The following is a 21,629-nucleotide window of genomic DNA, read 5'->3' on the forward strand; positions in this document are numbered from 1 at the left end:
TTTGGCAAATCCAGGATGTAACCAATTATAATATGTTGTGCTCACAGAATAATAAAATGTAGTTTTCTGACTTAGTGTGACTTCCACGCGTCTTAATTCATTATTATGCCTGCCTCGCCACATTACTAGTTGTTGCCTGCTATAGTAGCTATCTACAGCGTATAGCAGCCTACTGCAGTTAGTTTCATTGACATCGTCTTTCAGTTTTGATTATGATTTCTTTTGTGTTTCTTCTCATTATTAATGTATTTTATTTTATTTACAGCTACGACGCCTGTGAAAACATCACCTGAATCGCCAACTACAGTTGAACGGCCTAGAACTAATACAGGATCCGGTCAAAATGCTCCAACAAAGGTGAACTCATTTTTTTTTATTTCGTTATGTATTTAATAGGGTTGTCTTATCTGTGCTCAATATTTAATAAATGAGTCATGATGAATCATTAGCTTTTGCCGTCATTTGATTAAATTTTTTATATTTTGATTCTGCGGAATGTTTTTCCGAATGCGGTATAATTTAATACGGCTGATAATACCACACCGTGTTTTGTGCATTTTCAAATTTTGTTACATTCTATAGTATAGAATTTTTATTATTTATTTGATTTTTTGCGTTATTTCTCTATGTTTTGAATTATATTTTAAGTTCTTAAACTTATTTTACTATATATATGTTTATAAGTATAATAATTAAAATACTCTGCATATGATCTTATGAACGAATATTTCTAAAGAACATCCATTATTCATTTTTATTTGTATGGTTTTTCTAAACAATAGGCTGAAAAAATTAAACGAAAAAATCTGAATTTAATTTTTTAAATCTTAATACCTATAGAATAAATTGCTAACTCAATAGAAATCCATTATTTTGATTTAAATATAATTTTAAGAAAGTTAGTTATTCACTTACTGGGTGGTTCGTTGTTAGGCTATTTTTTATGACTACTTGAGTAGGTGAGTTAAATATTTTGGCATAATTTTATATATAATAATATTTAGAAGGAGGCGCATTAGGTATTAAGCCCTCTTAGTTTTTGTTTAGATTTTAAAATACGACGCAATTTGAAAATTACCAAATATTTAAGTATAAAATCTTTATACCTAATAATAGATAAAGATAAAGATTATTTTAATATAAAGTTCTTGATATATATGGTTCACTTATTTTTTATTTAAATAAAAAAATAAAAAGTTAGATTATGTGTTTCAAGAGTTTTATTGGTCACAAAATCTATAAACATTTTAGACTAAAATGAACACATTCCTTTAAGTATTTTTGTCACATTTTTGACTTAGTAAATTAATGTTATTAATTTATTATTGTTTGTTAAATTATATTTTAAACATTTTGTTTTAAATTTAACTTAATTTAAATTTGTTACTCAATTTTTCTTACGTCATTAGGGTTATTAGTACATGTATATGTTATATTTTAAACTTTGATTTATTCTTAACATTCATGAGGATAATAAGCTTTAAATTTATTATTTTTATGATTTGTTATTATTTATTATTTTCACTATTTAAACGCATAGTGTTAACAATAATTTATTACGTAAAAATGTAATATATTTTAATTCTGTTATTTATACATAACCCAAACAGATCGTTATTTTTTATTTTTTTATTTGTATTGTCCAGGAGGACAGCTTGGATCTTATGGGGTCTTATAAGCCTGAGATATACTGCTAGAAGGTAAAATATATACATGTATATGTATTATATTATATGTATGCATGTATGTATAATATATACTATAATTTTTAAATTAAATTATGCTTTGGGTTGTGTGGTGAAAGTTTTCGTAGATTTTAAACTGCATGTGTAGATCTGCTTTAATACATTTTGATGAAGCTACAACAGTAAAATTAATATTTATTTCAAAATTAATTTTTGTAATTAAATTTGTATTTATTAGGTATGATCTCAGCTTGGAATCATTTTTCTAATGTGATTATTTTATTATGCTCAAATGTATTTGTAATAATTAAATAATACTGGCTTGGGTCAAAACGAAGCAAGACTAATGCTTTCTACTCTCTCTATATAAAGCGATTTTGTTCCATTACTGTTAGTCCGCAATACCTTAAAAATATATATATATATTTTTATATTATTAATATTAATATTATTTTGAATATTATAATTTTTAACTTCTGAGAATACATTTGATAAGTTATGTAGTCATTAGAAAAGTTTAAAATGTTATAGTCTGTTTTGTTATCTCAAATTAATACACTATTTGGTAGAAAAAAAATTGCGCAGACAGTTCTTTTAACTCATTTATTTATTTCAAAGTATTGATTTGATAGGAATTTAATAGAATGTATAATTTATTGATTATTCCACTTGTTAGTTGTTACTAAATACATTTATGTGTTATTACTGTTTCAATTAAAAGTATATATAAATTTCCAAAGAGACCATCCTTTTGCATAAAATATAATAGCATTAGCAAAACTTAAAATATCACACAAAATGTAAACATATTTCTCTTAAAACTTACTGTATCAATAATTGTTCACCTTTTTACAATTTATTATTTTGTAAGAATTAGGTTAACTATAATATGTATTTTGAAACGCCAATAACCCTGGTAGCCGCCTTTAAAAAAAAAGTATATATACTTTGTATAATATGTTCCTTTAAATTATTATATGACAATAGATAATAACTGATTATTACGTGCAACTTAAATGCCTAAAGTTTGATGGTGTTAGAAAAGTTATCTATAGTAATTACTAATTAAAAATCCAACTGTGGTAAAACGAAATTTTGATTGTCTCTTAGTTATGTAATTTATTATTTTAAATATTCCATCAACAATATAATATTTATAGAAAAAAAAAACCTAAAAAGTTGAAAAATTAAAATGTCAGTAAACAGCTTAAAACAAATCTAAATATTTTGAAAATTATATAAAATATATAAAATGCCTATATAAAAATTCAGTGAAAATTTCAAGTATCTGCGGTCATTTGTTTTAGAGTTACACCAAAATAAGAAAATCGCTAGGAATCTTGTATTAAATTTTCAAATCTTAGATTTAAAAAGAAAAATTTTTATGAATTTCTAGCTTAAAATAATGATTTTTACGTAGTTTGTCAAAATTCAAAATTTGATTGCTTGTAAAGAAAAATTGTGACTATGAATTTATTTTATTTTTCAACTGCTATTGTAACAATATGTTTAAAACCTTGTATTAAATTTTCAAAATCTTCTACCCAAAAAATAAATTTTTATCGATATTAATTTAAAAAAAACGAATAATGATTGAAAATTGCATGTGATGCCTATGAAATGTCAACTTCAGTCGAAAAATTTGAAAATTGCATGGTGGATAAGATATATTTATATAAACATTCGGTGAAAATCTCATGAATCTGTGCGTAAAATTCCCCTTAATTTTTAATTTGTTTTTCTCGATTATTTAGAAAAGTATTAAGAATTTTTCACTTTTGACCCCCCCCCCCCCCAAGGTACTAACTAGATTCACTTCTGATCGAACGAGGTACTGAAGTCAAAACAGGAAGCACTTTTACTGCCCCAAAACGTGATGACAGACACAAAAAAAAAAAAAACACACATCATGGTAAAATCAATACATTCATCGCTCCGCTCATAATCTAAAAATAACAATAAAATATAAAATTAAACAAAAATGTTCTTTTAATGCAATTTGTATTAGTGTTTTTAATAAATGATGATGAATCGATGTTTCTTGAGTTCCAAAATTAACTTTAATATTTAGTTCATGTAAAATTCGATGGCAGTATTTTCTTATTTATAAAAAAATAATAGACTTAGATACTTTCTCAGAATTTTAAAGTGGCGATCTCGATTAAAAACAAGGAATATACTGTAACAATAATACCGGTTAACTCTAAATTTAAAGGATTATACATAAAATGAGTTTTGAATGAATTCTAGTGAATTTTAATGAATATATTATTGAATTTAATATTCGATATCTACGTGTATTCATCTAAAGTTCTAAGACTTCTGACACGTTTGGTAAATTGTATTATTATGGAATTGTAATATCATAATTACGTATTTATAATATAAAATATATATACACTTATTTAAATCCAATAATCATCGTCTAGCATATGCCAATTTGAAATAATAGATACATTTCGTGTATTCAGAAAGACAATGAAATAGCAAACAAGGCGTGGTGATTTCACACACCCAGCTCTGATTGTAAAATGACTCATACATATAAAAGTCAACGTGTTTTTATAACAAGTCATACCACTCAATAACAAATATTGTCCAAAAGTCAACAAGTGGATGTTTGTAAATTAAAATATTATTTCATTATATAAAGTTCTTCAATGGCTGCCATTGTTTGAAAATCAAATTTAATGTCTATCAGTGTCTATGTTTAGACATTGGACGATACACATAGACAATAGTATTTAAGATATTTTTATTTTTAGTTTGTAACTTAATTATAACTGTTTTAAACGGCGTTAGTTATTAAAATAATTTTATTGCGGTTTATCGTTTATTATAGATGAATTTTGACCTTGCCGATCCTACCTAATATTCTCACCTATATTGGTTACCACTGCAAGCAGTTTGAAGTAAATTATTTTCAATGGCTTAATTAACTATAGATTAATTAGAGAAAATAATTGATATACCTATGACAAAATGTTCAGAATTAGTGCCATTAGTTCAGTGTTTCTTGTCACAGTGATTATGCATTTAGTTTGGTAGTTATTTTTATAACATTTTTTGACATGGTATATGTTCTAAATTATTGTCTTTTAATGGTTGTATATTTGATGTAAAATACTCACATTTTATACTTATTATTATTATTTTGTTGAACTTTGATATACAAACCATTCAATCACATTGAGAAGTAAATTGTTAATATAACGAAAAGTAAGTGTTTCTTATGATTCTCAGTATAAAATAAAGATACTTGGTTAATTATGTTATACTTTAACTATATTATTTCTATAGTTATACAATATATCTATAGTACTCTAGTAGGTACTTCACATTTAAATTTTAGATGTTATTATAACGAACAGCATAAATCTATGAATTATGAATACCTACTACAAAAGCATCGATTTTAAAGTATATTTGTATACCTATTACCTACCTAATAACTCGTAAAAGAACTTGTATTTATTCGATATGATGCTAATTAATTTTTCATAAGTTTCAAAGTTGAACTTTGATCGAATTTTTTATTAAAAATGAATTGGTATTTTTGATTAAGATTTGACAATATTCATATTATAATTTTATGTTAACTTAGCGTGGTTCCGGAGTTCAGGATGTTAGAGCATTTTGAAATAACTAAAATGTTTTATTATGAGTAATATTCTTAGCACGTTTTTGCTTATGCAATGCATGTCTTTTGAATATGTATATCACTAAAAAGTATATAATTATTATTAATCCATATACTTGTTATCTAATACCTAATTAGTAATTTTCTGTAGAATTTCAATAATAAAATTAAGTATTTTGCTAACCATAATATATCTATCTGCAGCAGCAGCAGCAGTGTAGTCTTGCCATAACCTTTTTACGTTATTGTTATCATGGTTATCATGGTTATCACGTTATATCTATTTTGCGTTTGTTTCAGTTGGGCGCAGGCGTTGGCGGTTGTAGAGTGTGCAACCAGTCCGTGTTCCTAGCCCAACGTCTGCTCATATCTGGCCACCTGTTTCATCGGACGTGTTTTAAGTGCGCCCGGTGTGCCGCCCTGCTAAGCGTGGCTAACTACTACGAGACGCAGGACGGCAAGTACTGCTGCGAAACATGCCCGGACGAGGAGCGGAAAGTTTCGCCGACCGTGTCACTGACGGTGACGGCGACGGCGACGACGTCGTTGCAGCCACCGCCGTCGTCGTCATCGTTGGTCGGTGACCGCCGGGCACTGTTCGAAACGCTGGCCGCCGCCGATTGTACAGATGACGTGAAAGCGTCGAAAAAGGCGCAGCGGCCGGTCACACTTAGAATGGCTGATCCGTTGACGACCACCACCGTCACCGAGAAGGCCGCCATCACATGCAGCGACGACAATGACAGCGGCGTAGTGGTGGACAGCGACAAAAAAGAGTCGAGCGATGCGAAAACCTCAACTAGCATCACCGGTAGTCGTGAAACCCTTTCGGACGTGGTGGTGGATGTCGTCGAGGAGGACGGCGGATCGATGCCGCAGGACGAGGAACGAGCGACGGACCCTGCCATGGCTGTCGCCGTATCCGATCAACTGCCAGATGTCGTCCCACCCGTCGTGTTGTCGCCACCCCCTCTTCCGTCGTTGACGGACAATTCGAACCCACCCGACGACGATATCGCGGTCGAAATATCGAAACTTGTTCATTTACCGCCTCTATCTGATGATTTGAAACAAGTCCTCGAACTTCCTCCGGTTAGTAAAGCTCCCGTTGAAGAGCAGCTTGACTCACCGGAGGATTACGAAATAAAAACTCTATCCAACAAGCTGCTTAAAATGGATTACTACGAGAGTAATAAAGAGGTACCGGTTCCTAGTCCTAGAAAAAGAATTAAATCTCCAATAAAAATAAATTACCCTGAAAATTTAAATCCTTTCGATGACGAAGAGGACGATGGTAACAAAAAAAATAAAGATAGCACTAATCCGTTTGGATCCGATTTAGAAGACGAAGATGACTATGTACTTTCAGCCAAGAAGAATATTAGTTTGAATCCGTTTTCGAGTGATGAGGATGAAAACGAACCTTTTTCACAGCCCCCATTGCCCAAACCTAGGTAAGAATACTCATTTTTTTTAATTTTAAAATTTTTTGTGTAAATTGATCTCTGCATTACATTTTAATTTGAGTGACTATATACAGAGTGTCCCACAGAGATCTGACATTCTGACAAATGAAATAACTTTTGTTCTAATCAATATTTTAAAAAATTTCTTTTAAATATAATTCATAGACACTTGCGCTACATTTTTAGAATACATTTTTTATTTTTTATTTTTTAATACTGAAAATAAAAAACTTAAAAATTGATAAAAATGTTTTTCGAAATATTCAATATAGCCAATTTGTAAATCTGATTTTTAGAAAAATTAATATGGTAAAAACACTTTATTTAAGTCAAATGGCTGATTTTTTACAATTTTTTTAAATATCAATATTTTCGTTAAGTTAATTACGATCTAGTTTATTTTAGAAACCTTGTAATTTCAAATAATAATAAAGGTTTTTAAAAATATTTTATAAGAACATTTTTAAATAAGTGTATGTTAAAATCTAATTATTTTTTTTATTGTATTTATTCTAATAATATGTGATATTGTGATGTATAAACTATAAATTACTATAATTTACCTAACGAAAATATTTATATTTAAAAAAATTGTAAAAATCAGCCATTTGACTTAAATAAGTGTTTTTACTTTTTACCATATACATTTTTCTAAAAATCAGATTTACAAATTGGCTATACTGAATATTTCGAAAAAAATTTTTATCAATTTTTAAGTTTTTTATTTTCAGTATTAAAAAATAAAAAATAAAAAATGTATTCTAAAAATGTAGCGCAAGTATCTATGGATTATATTTAAAAGAAATTTTTAAAAAATATTGATTAGAACAAAAGTTATTTCATTTGTCAGAATGTCAGATCTCTTTGGGACACTGTATATTTTCAAGAAATTTCCATAACTTTTCATTTAGCTATATTTATATTAAAGTTTTCATTGTGTTAAATCACTTTTATCAATTAGTTATTTTAAACTTTTTGAAACTAATACCTTATACCATATAATAAACATAGTTTTGCTATGAAGCTGTAACTTTAATATTATCAGGTATTTAGTAAGATTAATTTTTATTGCGAAAACGCGTTATTTATTTATAACACAAATCACAATGCCATAGTTGAATGTAGTGATTTTACAATTATGTAAAGTAGTATCACAGTTTTTTCGATTTCAACTTTTAATGGGAAAATTAATCTAGTTTGTACTTTTCAGAGGTCAAAATTTAATATTCCTAGTCATTTTGAAATGTATATTGTTATAATTATTGAAGAAAAAGTCATTGGGTGGTCTATTTTTATTGCCACTGGTCATAGCTTATTGAAATTCCTGTTTATATTAATAAAAATTTGTTTTTATTTTAGAACGGTGTTGTCTCCTATACTGAAACCTCGTTACCAAACCCATCGTAAACAAAGTAGTGCTTCCAGTATATCTTCCTATTCAAACACTCCTCGGAAAAAAAAACCAGCCCCCCTACCTCCAGTATCAAGACTATCTCTTGGAAACATTGAATACTCAAATAGTATGCAAATGTCATCTCCTAATAGTTTAGAAGACTCCAGTTGCAGTGGCAGTGAACCGTCTTCAACCAGTAATCAGGAACGTTACAGATTACACAAGAGTACACATGGGAAATGGAAACGAAAGAAAGGACCAGCTCCTCAGTGTCCAATACCACAGAGGAGACGAATTAAACCTATGCCAATGGAAGATATCAAACAAGAGTTGTTAGATATTGAGATAAAACAACAAGAGCTTGAGAGACAAGGAGTTAAATTAGAAAAAGATATACGGTTAAAGTGTAATGAAGGTATGTGTATAGAATTATGTAATTATGTATATAGTATATTGTACATGTTTATTATTTTGATATAATTCTTTTAGATTTGAATAATGTTGATGTAGAAGAAATGGTGCTACAATTGTTTGAATTAGTTAATGAAAAAAATGAATTGTTCAGAAAACATGCCGAGCTTATGTACCTGTATGTGTTTAACAAAAAAACAATTACGATGTAACTTCTTAACAAAAACATTATTTTTAGACGAAAACAACATAATTTTGAAGAAGAACACGCTGAATTAGAATACCAAATACGTGTTTTGATGTCTAAGCCTGACCACACTAAGACAGATACAGAAAAAGCTCGAGAAGAAGAACTTATCCGAAGGTTCGTGTTAAGAAATACATAAGAATGAATATAATAATAAGTAAAAACACAAAAACCGTTTTTAAAATATATTATTTGTTGCAATAGATTGGTTGAAGTTGTAGAAAGGCGTAATGAAATTGTTGAAAATCTAGAAAAAGATAGACTGCGTGAAGCCGAAGAAGATCGTAGTGTGTTCAATCAAATAGGAACTTTTGCTCAAGGTTCAAAAAATATCCATCGTATAGTTTACTAATATAAAAATTTGTTTGACATCATTAGTGGTTTGCGGAATGACGTTTTGTTCGTTTTTTTAAGGTGATTGCATGTGTAATGTGTATGACATCAATTTGCTTTTATAATCCTGTGATGCCTGTATTAATTCAAAATTAAAATATTGCTATATTAAAGTTAACTGTTTCTGTCACTCCAATAAAATGGTATTCATTAAATAAATTAATAAAAGATGCAATAGATGAATAGAAATTAAATATGGAAAAAAACTAATATAAAAACATACAATCATAAATTAATAATAATAATAATAAGATTTTTTTCAATTTTTTAATTTGGCAATATGTTATTGTACTCAATTATTAGACTCATTGTAATGGAAATATGAAAGGATCCAAGTTTTTTCAGTATTCTCTGCTGGAGAGATAGAAATAGTTTATGTTTGTATAGTTGCATGCTCTCTTATCAGGTGTTCGTATGTTTATGTGTTATGCCATTTTCATATAGTTAGTGTAATATATTATTTTTTTTTGCTATTTAGTATTAAATTTTAACTTGAATCCCATAATTCTAATACTTTAACTATAACACCTGAGTATAGCTAGCTTTTAAAAATGATCATGCTGTATTCTATAATTATTGTATTTTTTTTCTCCAAAATCACTGTTGCTAATTAGTCATATTTTGTTGTATTCAAATTGCAAATTGCAAAATGTAATAATGTGTCATCTTAAATTTAAGTTAAGTAAAATTATTAAACATATAACATGTCTTATCATTTATAATATTAATTGAATGATGATTAACTAGAGTGGAGAATTACCAATATAAAATTTAAATAGACAAACAATATGTATTGAATTGAAGGGCGATTTATATATCTAAAATTGTCATGCAGTTTAAATCTTAATAATATGTACTATATAACATAACATAATGATCAAACTAATAATCCGATAGTCGATAACATCAGATTATAATATCATAGATGAAGTATTTATAATATAATGTTTATTTTAATTTTGTGATACGTCATTTAAAACAAAACGATTTAGAGATCATGAAAAAATGTTAAAATTCTTAATTTTTTTAATATTTAAATAGAAATACATTTATGATTGCAAATATTATATAATTGATACTTAAATGAAATTCTACTATTTTCATAAATCATTTTAGATATATTGTGACTATTAAGGAAGGTTAACACAATTCAAAAATCTTTTCTATTTCTTTCTTTCTCATTTTAAGAATACATTTTAATTCAAAATGATAATATTGTATTCTAATAGTCTTTTGGCAAATTAACTGGTATGATTTATTTAATATATAATTTCCATTTAATTTGTCATTTATATAAAAACTATCATAACATTTACACCTTTACTTACTCATTATTTATCTGTAGAAATAGAAATAAAATAAAATTTTACTTTAATTTTATGCTTCCTTATTAAATGTTTTTGATGAATTGCTTGATGATCTGAATGGCTTTAGTGTTTGTATTTGTTTTTTTTCTTTTGTAATTTTTAGAAAATATTAGATAAGATATTTTTATAAAAAATAATAATTACCTATAAAGTTTGTAGAATAATATTTTAAATAAAAAAATTTTTAGATGAAACTTTGCCATGTATCAAACCAGTAAATACCACAGTTATGGATGGCAAAAAGAACTTTTCCAAAAGACTGTTGAAGAATATCAAAAAGGTTAAATCAAAAAAAGACAAACAGGATGTTGCTCTGCCGTCCCAATCGCCATCAAATTCTTCTCATACCAAAGGCACCTTAAAAAAATTTATGACTCTAGGCCACTCGTCTAAGAAATTGTTGAGGCCTAAATCCAGTTAGATCTTGAATCATAGTACTATAAAAAGTTGCAATTGGTGCAATTATTATAACACTTTCAAGATTGTATATTTTACTGGATTGTCAAGATTTGTATTGATTAAATTTTATGTTAACTGGCAACAATTTGTTAAGTTTATATTATTAAATATTTTTGTTGCAATTAATAGAGCCATGTAGTTGTTATAAATTGTATTATTTGTGGCATAGCTTAAATAATTTAACATATCACATACTCAAATACACAATCATATGGATTGCTAGATTTACATGTGTATATTATTTATGTAATTATCAGTTTTGTACTTAAGTATTATTTAACATTGAACAAGTTAATTTATTATACCAATTATATTAAATAACCCATTTACATGACATATAAACTTAGGATATGTGCCTATTTATATTTATTGTTTAATTATGTTTATATGTATGTTTGTAACTAAACAAAAATGGAAGAATAAAACTTCTATAAAAATTTACACATTTTTTTCCATAAAATATATGAATCTTAGATGGTCTTTAATATTTTTGTTGATATTTAAATGTATAACTTATAAGCAGGGATTGAGACTTAAAGCATTTTTATATTATTTTTAGAATATAAAATTAAAGCAAAGTAAGCTACAAGTTAATTTCCTACTAGATACTAAAGAGCCAAGAAACAACAAATATTAGTCGTTTTTTCCCATATTTCAGGGTTTTATGTATATATTGATAATTTGTTTGGAAAAATTGAGCCATGAGCAAATGTATATTGATGTCAGTTTTTTTTTTTTTTTTATAATCATATTTCCATGCTGGGCGGTTGTGTGAAAACTGCCGTTATAAATATATACATGGCATGTGGCTAAATTATTTTCTCAAATTTTTTTTTGATTACCGTCATTATATTGGCGTTTTTTCTTGAAATATTAACAGATGTAAATGTGTTTCTTTTTAACCGAAGCCACATCACTTTATATGGTATAATTGATTACTTCGCTTAAATATACTAATATGTTCAATGTTGTTTAAGTACATGGTCTTCATAAGGTGGCAGAATAAGTTAGAAGGCAATATAAATCCATCAACAAACTAAATCTAGTGTTTAAAAGCTTTAAAAAAACCTCTAAACCAATTTAATATCTGAAGCCCTGCATACATATTATGTTGTTGGCCATCAGAACCTCATCATTACCGCTGAAGTACCTAACCTCATAACACAGCCAATTAAATTTTTTTTCATGCTATCTTCATGGCATATCATGACGCAAGTCGTTTTATAGTCTTTTAACTCTCAAACTCTGTTTATTACACTTTATAAATTAAAACACTTATACATCTTATAGGTACAGTTCTGTGGATAATATTATTGAAAGTGTCAGCATCAGCACATTTTTGTTTTCTCATTCTAACTCAGGCGAAATATAGTTAATTTGTATTTTTTAGAACCAATCTTATGAAGCTAATTTAAATTATTTGAATGAATTTGGACCTATTATTAAACATAAATTTAAGAATATTATTTGTGTTGCTTATGATGGCTTTTCTTTAAGATCTTTCAATTTTAAAGCAAGCGTTTTACATTTTACATCTCCTAACCTCATATAAAAATTGAAATATCATGAAAAAATTAAACAGAGAATAATTAATATTCTTAACTTTAAGTTCTATACTAAGTCAATTAACTCTAATAATTCAGCGAACAATCCAAGATGAGTTCTACTGTACTCAAATTTTGTAAGCTGTACAAGGGGTAGAGAGAGAGAGAGAGAGAGACAGAGTGACAGAGGGTGAGATAAAAAAAATAGTACAGTGAAAACCTCTTAACTTTGATAAAAAATTAATTTACACCTTAATATAAAGAATAAAACTTAATTGATTCCGCTGAACGCTAATCTGCTGGAACTGCAGGGATCAAAACCAACCTGTGCCCACGACTACCTATCTTCAAGTATAAAATGAGTAAATTATATTATAAGAGTGATATAAATTATCTTATCCAGCATGGTATACCTTTATGATAATATTTTTATGAGTTTTTTAATATATTACCTATTATAGATTAAATTATATGGAATGCATTTTCACTAAATTTAAGGGTTTAAAGCCATGCCAGTAGGTATCTTTTTAGTGTTTATTTTGATTTTACAAACCTAATCAACACACAAGCATAACATTATGTGCAAATTTATTATAATATTAATTTCAATTAACTGTCGAAGGAGTATGATTTTAGATGGACAATATTGTACATAGTTTCCCCGTGGTCCGACCAAACACGTCGCTCGTTTCCTGAGAGTTACAAACTGGCTGCCGATGTTGATGTGTTGACTATTCAGGTTAAGTAGGTCAAGACGTTAAGAAGTACCTACATCATGTTACCTAACTAAATTATTCACTGTTTCGATATTATGCTCTTCTGGATATATGGCGTTATTTAGAATTCAATACGCAATTCTAATATGTAGAACGTAGGTATAGGTTACCTAGGTAAATTCTTAAAATCTAATAAAAATTAAATTTATTATTAAGATCTAATTTTTAACTAATATAATATACCAACTATTTAGCTCATAAAAATCCTAAATTGTTTAACACTTTACTATGTATTCTTAGTTTTCTTTGAACTTTTTAAAAGTTGATATATATTTTAACATAACATACTATATAAGTGTAAAAGGTGTTTTTTTATGTACCTACACCTTGGAATATTATCTCAAAAAAGCGGGTAAGTGGATGTCGCTCTGTTGTACATTAGGTGGTGGGGTGGACCTCTGACTAGGGTAGGTTAGATTTGAATGCAATGATAGGTATCATTGTATACGAAAAACGATTCTGAACGGAGATGATTTGTCAGTCTAAGATATATTATATTTAAATATTGTCATATTATATTCTATTTTGAAAACAATATATTATTTTTCAATTAGGACGTATTTTGAATAAGTCATGGTTAATCAATTTTTCCAAAAACATTGCATGTAGTTATCATAATTTATAATACCTTATATTATTATAGATATACCTGATTTCATAAAAATTTAAAACTCAAACGCTCAAAACATTTTTCCTATAATGATGCTTCGAGTTTTCTCTATAGATACTTATTTTAAATTTTTATGATTTTTCAACTTCAAAATTACTTGCAAATTTTTTCGTTTTCGACAGATTTCGTAAAAATGTGAACTATAGGTAAACGCTTATAAAATAAAATTGTGCCTATGTATTCTTATAATTTTTTAATCAATATAAGAATAACTTATAAGAAACTTTGTATTAAATTTTCAAGTATTTTGATTGGGCTAAAGAAATTTTATCGACACTTCAAAACATAATTTTCAGAAAAATTGAAAATATCAGTTGCCTATAAATATCTCAAAAAAGTCAAAATATTTTGAAAATTAAATAATGTAAAGAAAATACCAATCTTATAATAACTGGTAAAATTTTCAAGTATCTACGACTTATACTTTTTGAATAATAACAAATATTTAAAATCGTTTCAGGATAAATCGTCATCGTTACGCTATTTCGTAAAAATTTAAAATACAAACGCACTTGAATTTTTTCCTATAATGATGCTTCGGGTTTTGTCTATAACTACTTGAAGGAAAAATTATGGAAAAATGAGTGTTGTATTTTTAATTCTTATAGTTATAATAAATTGCTTGCAAAGCAAATGCTTGCTTATAAAAAAAAAAATTGTGACTAACAATTTTTAATTTTTTTAGCTACAATAAGAACAACTCATAAGGAACCTTGTATTAAATTTTCAAGTTTATTTGATCAACCAAAATTTTTTTACCGACACTTCAAAATAAAATTCTCATAAGAATCGAAAATTTCAGTGATCTAAAAATAACTCAAAAAGTCAAAATTTTTTGAAAATTAAACTGTATATAGATAACACTAATATAAACATTTGGTGAAAATTTCAAGTATTTACAATGATTAGTTTTTGAATTACAAAAAAAAATCGAAAACTGGTTTTGCGTAAAAATTCCTGTTTTTCTGTCATTTTTATTTTGTTTTTCTCGATTTTTTTGAAAACTTTTGGAAAATGTATACTTTTGACCTCTATAATGCACCAAGGATATTCACTTTTACATCAGAAACCACTCCCAAAGTTTGAAATTAAAGCATTATTTCGACTAGTTATGCTGTACACAGACACACACAAAAAAAAAAAAACACATCATTGTAAAATCAATACATTCATCACTTCGTTCAGTATCTAAAAATTAATATCCTGTTTCATGATAGTAGTAAAAAGTAATTACTATTATTGTGCTATTTATACGTGTGACTGGGTACAAGTCAAAACAAAAACAATTTATTTGGTGAGAAAGGGATGACTCAGATAAGTCACTCAAAAGAAAAACTTTTTGTTTTATTAATTGTTATTAATGTGATTGTCTTCTTAGTTCTTAGGTAATACAACTAGGTACCTAATTAAATGCAAATTAATATTTTTTCGAATTTATATGATATAGTTATTGTTAGTATAGTCGCGTAATCGTTTTAATTAAATTAGTACAAATTGATACTCGACAGAGATTACTTCTAAAAGATTCAAACAACTTCTAACGTTCTAACATTGGCAAAAAGTATACACATATTTTAATTGTATAATTTATATTAGAGAAAATCATACTACTTGTTACATACTTCAAATAAATAAAGTAATGATTAATAATATTTTATTGTAAAACAATGAGCCATCATAGATTGTGGTCAATAGAAAATGTTAGATAGTTTACTTAATATTTTAGCAAGCAATCAGACATAATTAAAGATGTTTGCATTACATTTTTTATTATATTATTTAAAGTTATTCAATTTTATTATTACAATACTCTGTAGAGTCTACAGTGTAGACATTAATTAAATAATAAAAAATATGTATTTTTATTTTCAAATATCTAGATATTAATGATGCCAAACAACAGAAGCGGTCACTACCGTAGTATATTACACGAGCCAGAGTTTGCCCATTGAATGTGTGTAAATTTGCCCGTTTTCCTTAGCCAGAGCTACAGACCTAATGAATGAACGGATTGGTCTGTTTGTGGTATCAATAGATCGGGCATGATTTGTAGATTATACCTTTGTCATTTTCGAAAAAATTGGTTGAATAATAACGAATATATTAGCAAAAAAATCAAATATTTTTGAAGCAAAAACATATTGTGCTTGCCCGTTTTTAGTTATTACGTTTCACGCAGCAGCGCACGAGACCGTATTACCCCCTCTATTCCGTATACATTTTCGTCGCGGTCGTACACAGGACTGGGCAGCGGTTGCGACTTGCGGACTTGCGGTTCCCGCGTCTTTGCTTATCGTATTCGTAATTTCTGTAATCGACATTCATCATGAAAAAATAAAAAATTTTTAATTAAATTTATTTTGTCATGACATTCATATTTTTGGCGACGTTCGATGTAGATGCGTATAGCCGCCGCCGCGCCGGTAGAAAAACTACGTTTTATTTGTTATCTCATTTTATTTGTTGTAGTTGTAGTAGGCCATACTACCAGCTATACTACTATATTATTTATTTATATTATAATTTGTGATTCTTTATTTCTAAAATGGTTTCTAAAACATATAAACAGAAGTTACGAAAAAGGAGAAATTATTGAGAAAAAAAAAACGACAAATACAATGTGTATGGATGAATGTTTAATAAAGATAATACTCAATAATAGATAAATGGCTACGATGTAATTACACTGCAATACATTTTGAACGATGGCCTCGAGGGGTTAAAAATGTACATATTATAATAATGGAAAAAAAATTGAATATGATTTTTAAAAAAAATTAGAGTATATTAAATAAACAAACATAATAATAAAATAAATTAATAAAAACATAAAAACTTACATATTACATGCCAGTACATAAAAATATGTTATAAAAAAACTACTGATATCCCAACAAAAACACTTCGTCGACTCCGTGTAAAAAATGGCTAAGTAAAAAAACACTAGTCATCTATAAGACTTCAGCATTATAAATATGTGATATCATAAATAAATGCTAAGTTAACTTAAATTTGAAAAAAACTAGTAATTTATAATACTTAAACATTATAAAGCTGTGATATCAAGAATAAATGCTAAGTAAATTAAATTTTAAATTAATTGATTCTATCTCAATCATTTATTTACTTGGATAGAATTTATATATTTCGACGAATAAACATGTCTATTCATAACTGGACTATTTAAAAAATTTCCATGACAAATGATACTAAATTTGTTTTATAAAAAAGTCTTAGTTATTAATTTATAAAGAAAATAAATTCTAGCCAAGTAAATAAATGATTGAGATAGAATCAATTAATTTAAAATTTAATTTACTTAGCATTTATTCTTGATATCACAGCTTTATAATGTTTAAGTATTATAAATTACTAGTTTTTTTCAAATTTAAGTTAACTTAGCATTTATTTATGATATCACATATTTATAATGCTGAAGTCTTATAGATGACTAGTGTTTTTTTACTTAGCAATTTTTTACACGGAGTCGACGAAGTGTTTTTGTTGGGATATAACTATTGGCAGGAGCCTTAGTTATATTTATTAGCTGTATTATATTACCTATTATTATTAATTTTATTTTCAATATCTCTCCTCTTTCCACCCTCTACCTTTCTTTTTCTTTTCTTTTATTTTTGCGTTATTACATTAGTGTATAGTATTAGGAACACCAGAGCATATTTTTGAACCAGGTATTAATTATTTTGTACTTAGTAGTAGTTGTCATTGGCGTAATTCCATTAAATTTCAGCAGGTGCAAAATGTTATCGGTCCAATAATCGTAATGATAAATTAAGTCATATTATTCATATTTAAAGCTAATTGCATTGCTCGCGTGTGCTATAGGTATCTATTTATATTTGATAACAATATAACATAAACAAATATCAAAATCTGTATGTACCTATATTTTAAATACTTTATGTGCTGTGTCTGTACTATATATGGTACATTCGTACATTATACATATAAAAATATAATATTTATATGGAATTAATTAAAGTGATACAACATTTTTAAATAAGTTTAAAAAAAAATCAACGAATCGATGAAATTTAGTTGGTATTGTATTTCAATAGGTATAAAGTTCAGCATCTGCAGGTGCAAAAGCATATCTTTGCACCTGCTACATAATACCTGGGGTGCAAGTGCACCGTCGTGCATCCCCGTAATTACGCCACTGGTAGTTGTAGTTTATGTACAAATAATTATGAAACTTAATGAATTTAAATGTATAAAAATGTGTCCTCTGTGACACAACAATTTTTTTTCTATGTTAATAATATAAAAACTACTTAAGTTTTAAGTACCAACCTACTTTATTATTACTTTTATTTATCTTACAATGTTTTTGAAGATATCTTTACTGTTAAATTAATTTTGATTTGTATGTCAACATAATTATGTTAAATTAAAATTTATTTATTTTCCAAAACAGTTAATTTATTTTTATTCATCTATCATACAATACTCCCCCCCCAACACAAGGTCGGATAGGCAAGTCTAGCATTCGAGGAAATCTCAAAGGAGGGACCTCTAAGATTAGAGGCTGGTAGTAGAAAATGACCGCCATTACAAGTCATGATTTATATGAAAGCTATTTAATAGTATACTATCAACAAACATGATAACTTCCTTATTATTTTTAAATTATTATTCAATATCTTGTCGATTTAATTTGACAATTGTTGATCTTCCATTGCCTGTTGTCGATCGGCGACACTACAGTGGTCAACCATCATCATAATAAAAAAAAGATATTACAATTTGGCTAATATGAGTTACTACACCAAATTATGAGCTGGTAGAAAAATATTTTTCGATGGGCATAGACTATCCAATAATTCCAATATAGGCCTGCTGGGTACTAATTTATAGATACTAGTACTTAATTTATTGAAATTATGGTTAGATAACTTAATTGAATTATTGCATAATGCTAGGATGAATTATTATAACAATGTTTATAAATAATAAATTAAATAATATCTTGCAGTAACTGTAAATTGTCAACAATTTCGATTTTAAATGTATACATTCTTTTCGTCAATAATGTTTATTTATCAGTAGATATAAGAATTTCATAAGAAGCCAAGTGTAACAATAATACTTATTTATAAACTAAAATAGGGTGAAATAGGCCTGGAATAACTTTTCTTCTTAAATTTATATTAAATTTTACCACATCATATTTTACAACCTATTAAACTATGTTGAAAATTCCAAAATGAGCAAATACTCTACAAAGTACAAAGTACCTACATCTAAGCACCACTGACCTAATCTATAAAATATGAGAAGTATTAGGTATAAAAAATTAATATCTTCACTTCGCTTATAGTAGGTAAGTACTAAAGTACCTATTTATGTTATATCATAATCTGCAGAATAAGACGTATGTTCAATATAAATAAAATATACTATATAAGTTTAAAAGGTGTTTTTCTATGTACCTATACCTCAGAAAATCATTAAAAAAACATAAAAATATCCCGTTTCATAATATAAGTAAAAGAAAACCAAAAGGTAACTGTTTATTGTTTTAATTGTAGTTCATATTATCGACCGAGCAGAACCGATGGATTGTCTACTTTGTACTCTAACGACTCATCGTCCTTCTGTCGCCCTGGCACGCCTTAGATCTGCGTTTTGTTTATATGTACGAGGTCTTGGGGACTCGACTTCGGTGTCTGATTTTATTACCAGAGACCAAGGTTATCTTAAGTAAAATAAAGTACTCGACATAATATATAGGTGTATTGCATTAGGTATTAATTTATAATTATTGTCACAATATTACAATTTATCATTATGAATTAATTATAATATGAAATGAGGGTTTCCGATCCGGCCCGTGGTGCGTGAGTGCAAATATCTAATGTGAGTTGAGAGCTGGTCGTTCGTGGAGTCTCCTTCCGATTCGTGACACGCTTCGACTGCCTGGAGTCTCGGTCAGTCATTATCTCTAATTCTCGACACTATACCCAAGGAATCGCCTTACTGAATGCGCGTCCGTCGGGACTGGGTATTCGCTGATGGCTTGTGTCTTCTTAGATCCCGGCCTTATCTCGCCACCTCCTACAACAAATCCTAGGAACTCGATGCTCTCCTTGCCAAAAGAACATTTTGACGGCTTCAACGTCAGCTGAGCATCCTTGAGTCTCTCTAACACAATCTCAAACTTCCCCAGCAAGTCTGGCCAGTCCTGGCCGTCAATGACCATGTCGTCTAAATAATTTCTTACAACCTTACCTTGCAATGGCCCCAATACGTTTTGCATAAGTCATGTGAATTCTGCCACCGCGCCCGACAGTCCAAAAGGCATGCCCGTAAATTGCAGGCCAGTCGTGTCAGCCGTGATAAAGGCAATTTTCTCTGCCGCCTGCCTTGTCAAAGGAATTTGTAAATAACCACTAGCCAGGTCCAACTGGATAAATAATTGTCCAACTGCCAGCGACTCGAGCTGCTCGGGCATATCCGGCAATAGGTAATGTTGTTTAATAGTTTGCTTGTTCAGTCTGCGGAAGTCCACACACAGCCTGCTCTTGTCTGCATGCTTCACGAGCAGTACTGGGCTAGCATAAGGCGAAACTGTATCGGTGATCACTCCGTTCGACTTAGGACCTAGAACTACATGATAAACATAATGACTTACCATTCCTACCTCAAAATAGTGTTCCATCAGGTTCTAAAGTAATGAAACTCATGCCATGGCAACACTAGAATAATCGAAAAAAAAATTATGTGATACATTATCGAAACCTACAGCAAGCTATTGGAAATGCGTTTCATGAATTGACCATTCTAAATATTGTAATTTTATTAAATCTGCACGATCTAGCAAAACTCGACACCCGGCTTGTGCTTTTGATTCTACGACAAGCATATTTTCTCCTTGATACACCATACTAGATAGCGAAATATTTTCTGTTTCCAGGAATAAATTTCGCTTGTATTTTTGAGGTATGTCAAGTATAAACGACAATATATTTCCCATCAAGGAAAATATACGTCGTAAAAAATCGACGGGCATATTAATATATACCGTAATGGTGTGATTATTTGGACTACGATATTGAATTCGTCCGTAGGATCAAGTCCTACATTCAAAAACTTGCGGCCGGTGAAGTCAAGTGTAAAATTATCTGCAGAATTAGACGTATGTATGAACAATATAAAAAAAATATACTATATAAGTTTAAAAGGTGTTTTTCTATGTACCTTATAACGTCACAGAATTTCAGGCCTTATTATTAATTATTAAACCACTGGGTATACCCAATACCTAGAACATCAGCATACCTGTCGGTCGGTGACCGTCCCATTAATATAATAGCGCGCCCGCGATTACCACTATGTTATGCAATAACTGATCCCCGACCTCCCCGCCTGCAACAGTGTTCACCGTCATCACCGTAACATGTCATCATCGGCTGCCGTCGGCGCCTCTGTCGCGTCTGTCGGTGCGATCGCCGCAGTGCAATTATCTTAATTACCCATATTATTGTAAAATCCCGCAATACGCCTACCCTGACCTTCCCTACTACGACATCAATTGCGACAACAACGGCCAGCGAC

The 21,629-nt window shown here is 28.6% G+C and overlaps 1 protein-coding gene across 2 annotated transcripts in view; it reads left to right on the top strand.

Annotated features, from left to right (window-relative positions):
* Nucleotides 1–11,546, top strand: part of LOC107171085 (uncharacterized) — a 32,244-nt gene extending 20,698 nt beyond the window's left edge. The window contains exons 4-10 of one of the 2 annotated variants that reach the window (XR_016191916.1): nt 266–357; nt 5,626–6,779; nt 8,151–8,599; nt 8,674–8,773; nt 8,834–8,959; nt 9,047–9,256; nt 10,791–10,930. Coding sequence is in view for 1 of the 2 variants with exons in the window: in XM_089228624.1 (XP_089084750.1) it covers nt 266–357; nt 5,626–6,779; nt 8,151–8,599; nt 8,674–8,773; nt 8,834–8,959; nt 9,047–9,162; nt 10,791–11,023 (2,270 nt within the window). In the remaining variant the exon portion in view is untranslated. Of the gene's footprint in view, nt 1–265; nt 358–5,625; nt 6,780–8,150; nt 8,600–8,673; nt 8,774–8,833; nt 8,960–9,046; nt 9,257–10,790 lie in introns of both variants that reach the window. The other variant, XM_089228624.1, reaches the window with a different exon arrangement.
* Nucleotides 11,547–21,629: the final 10,083 nt, after the last annotated feature.

Source organism: Diuraphis noxia, unplaced genomic scaffold, assembly GCF_037042655.1.
Source record: "Diuraphis noxia isolate RWA-SAM2 unplaced genomic scaffold, SU_Dnox_SAM2 contig0005, whole genome shotgun sequence".
Classification (NCBI taxonomy): Eukaryota; Metazoa; Arthropoda; class Insecta; order Hemiptera; family Aphididae; genus Diuraphis; species Diuraphis noxia.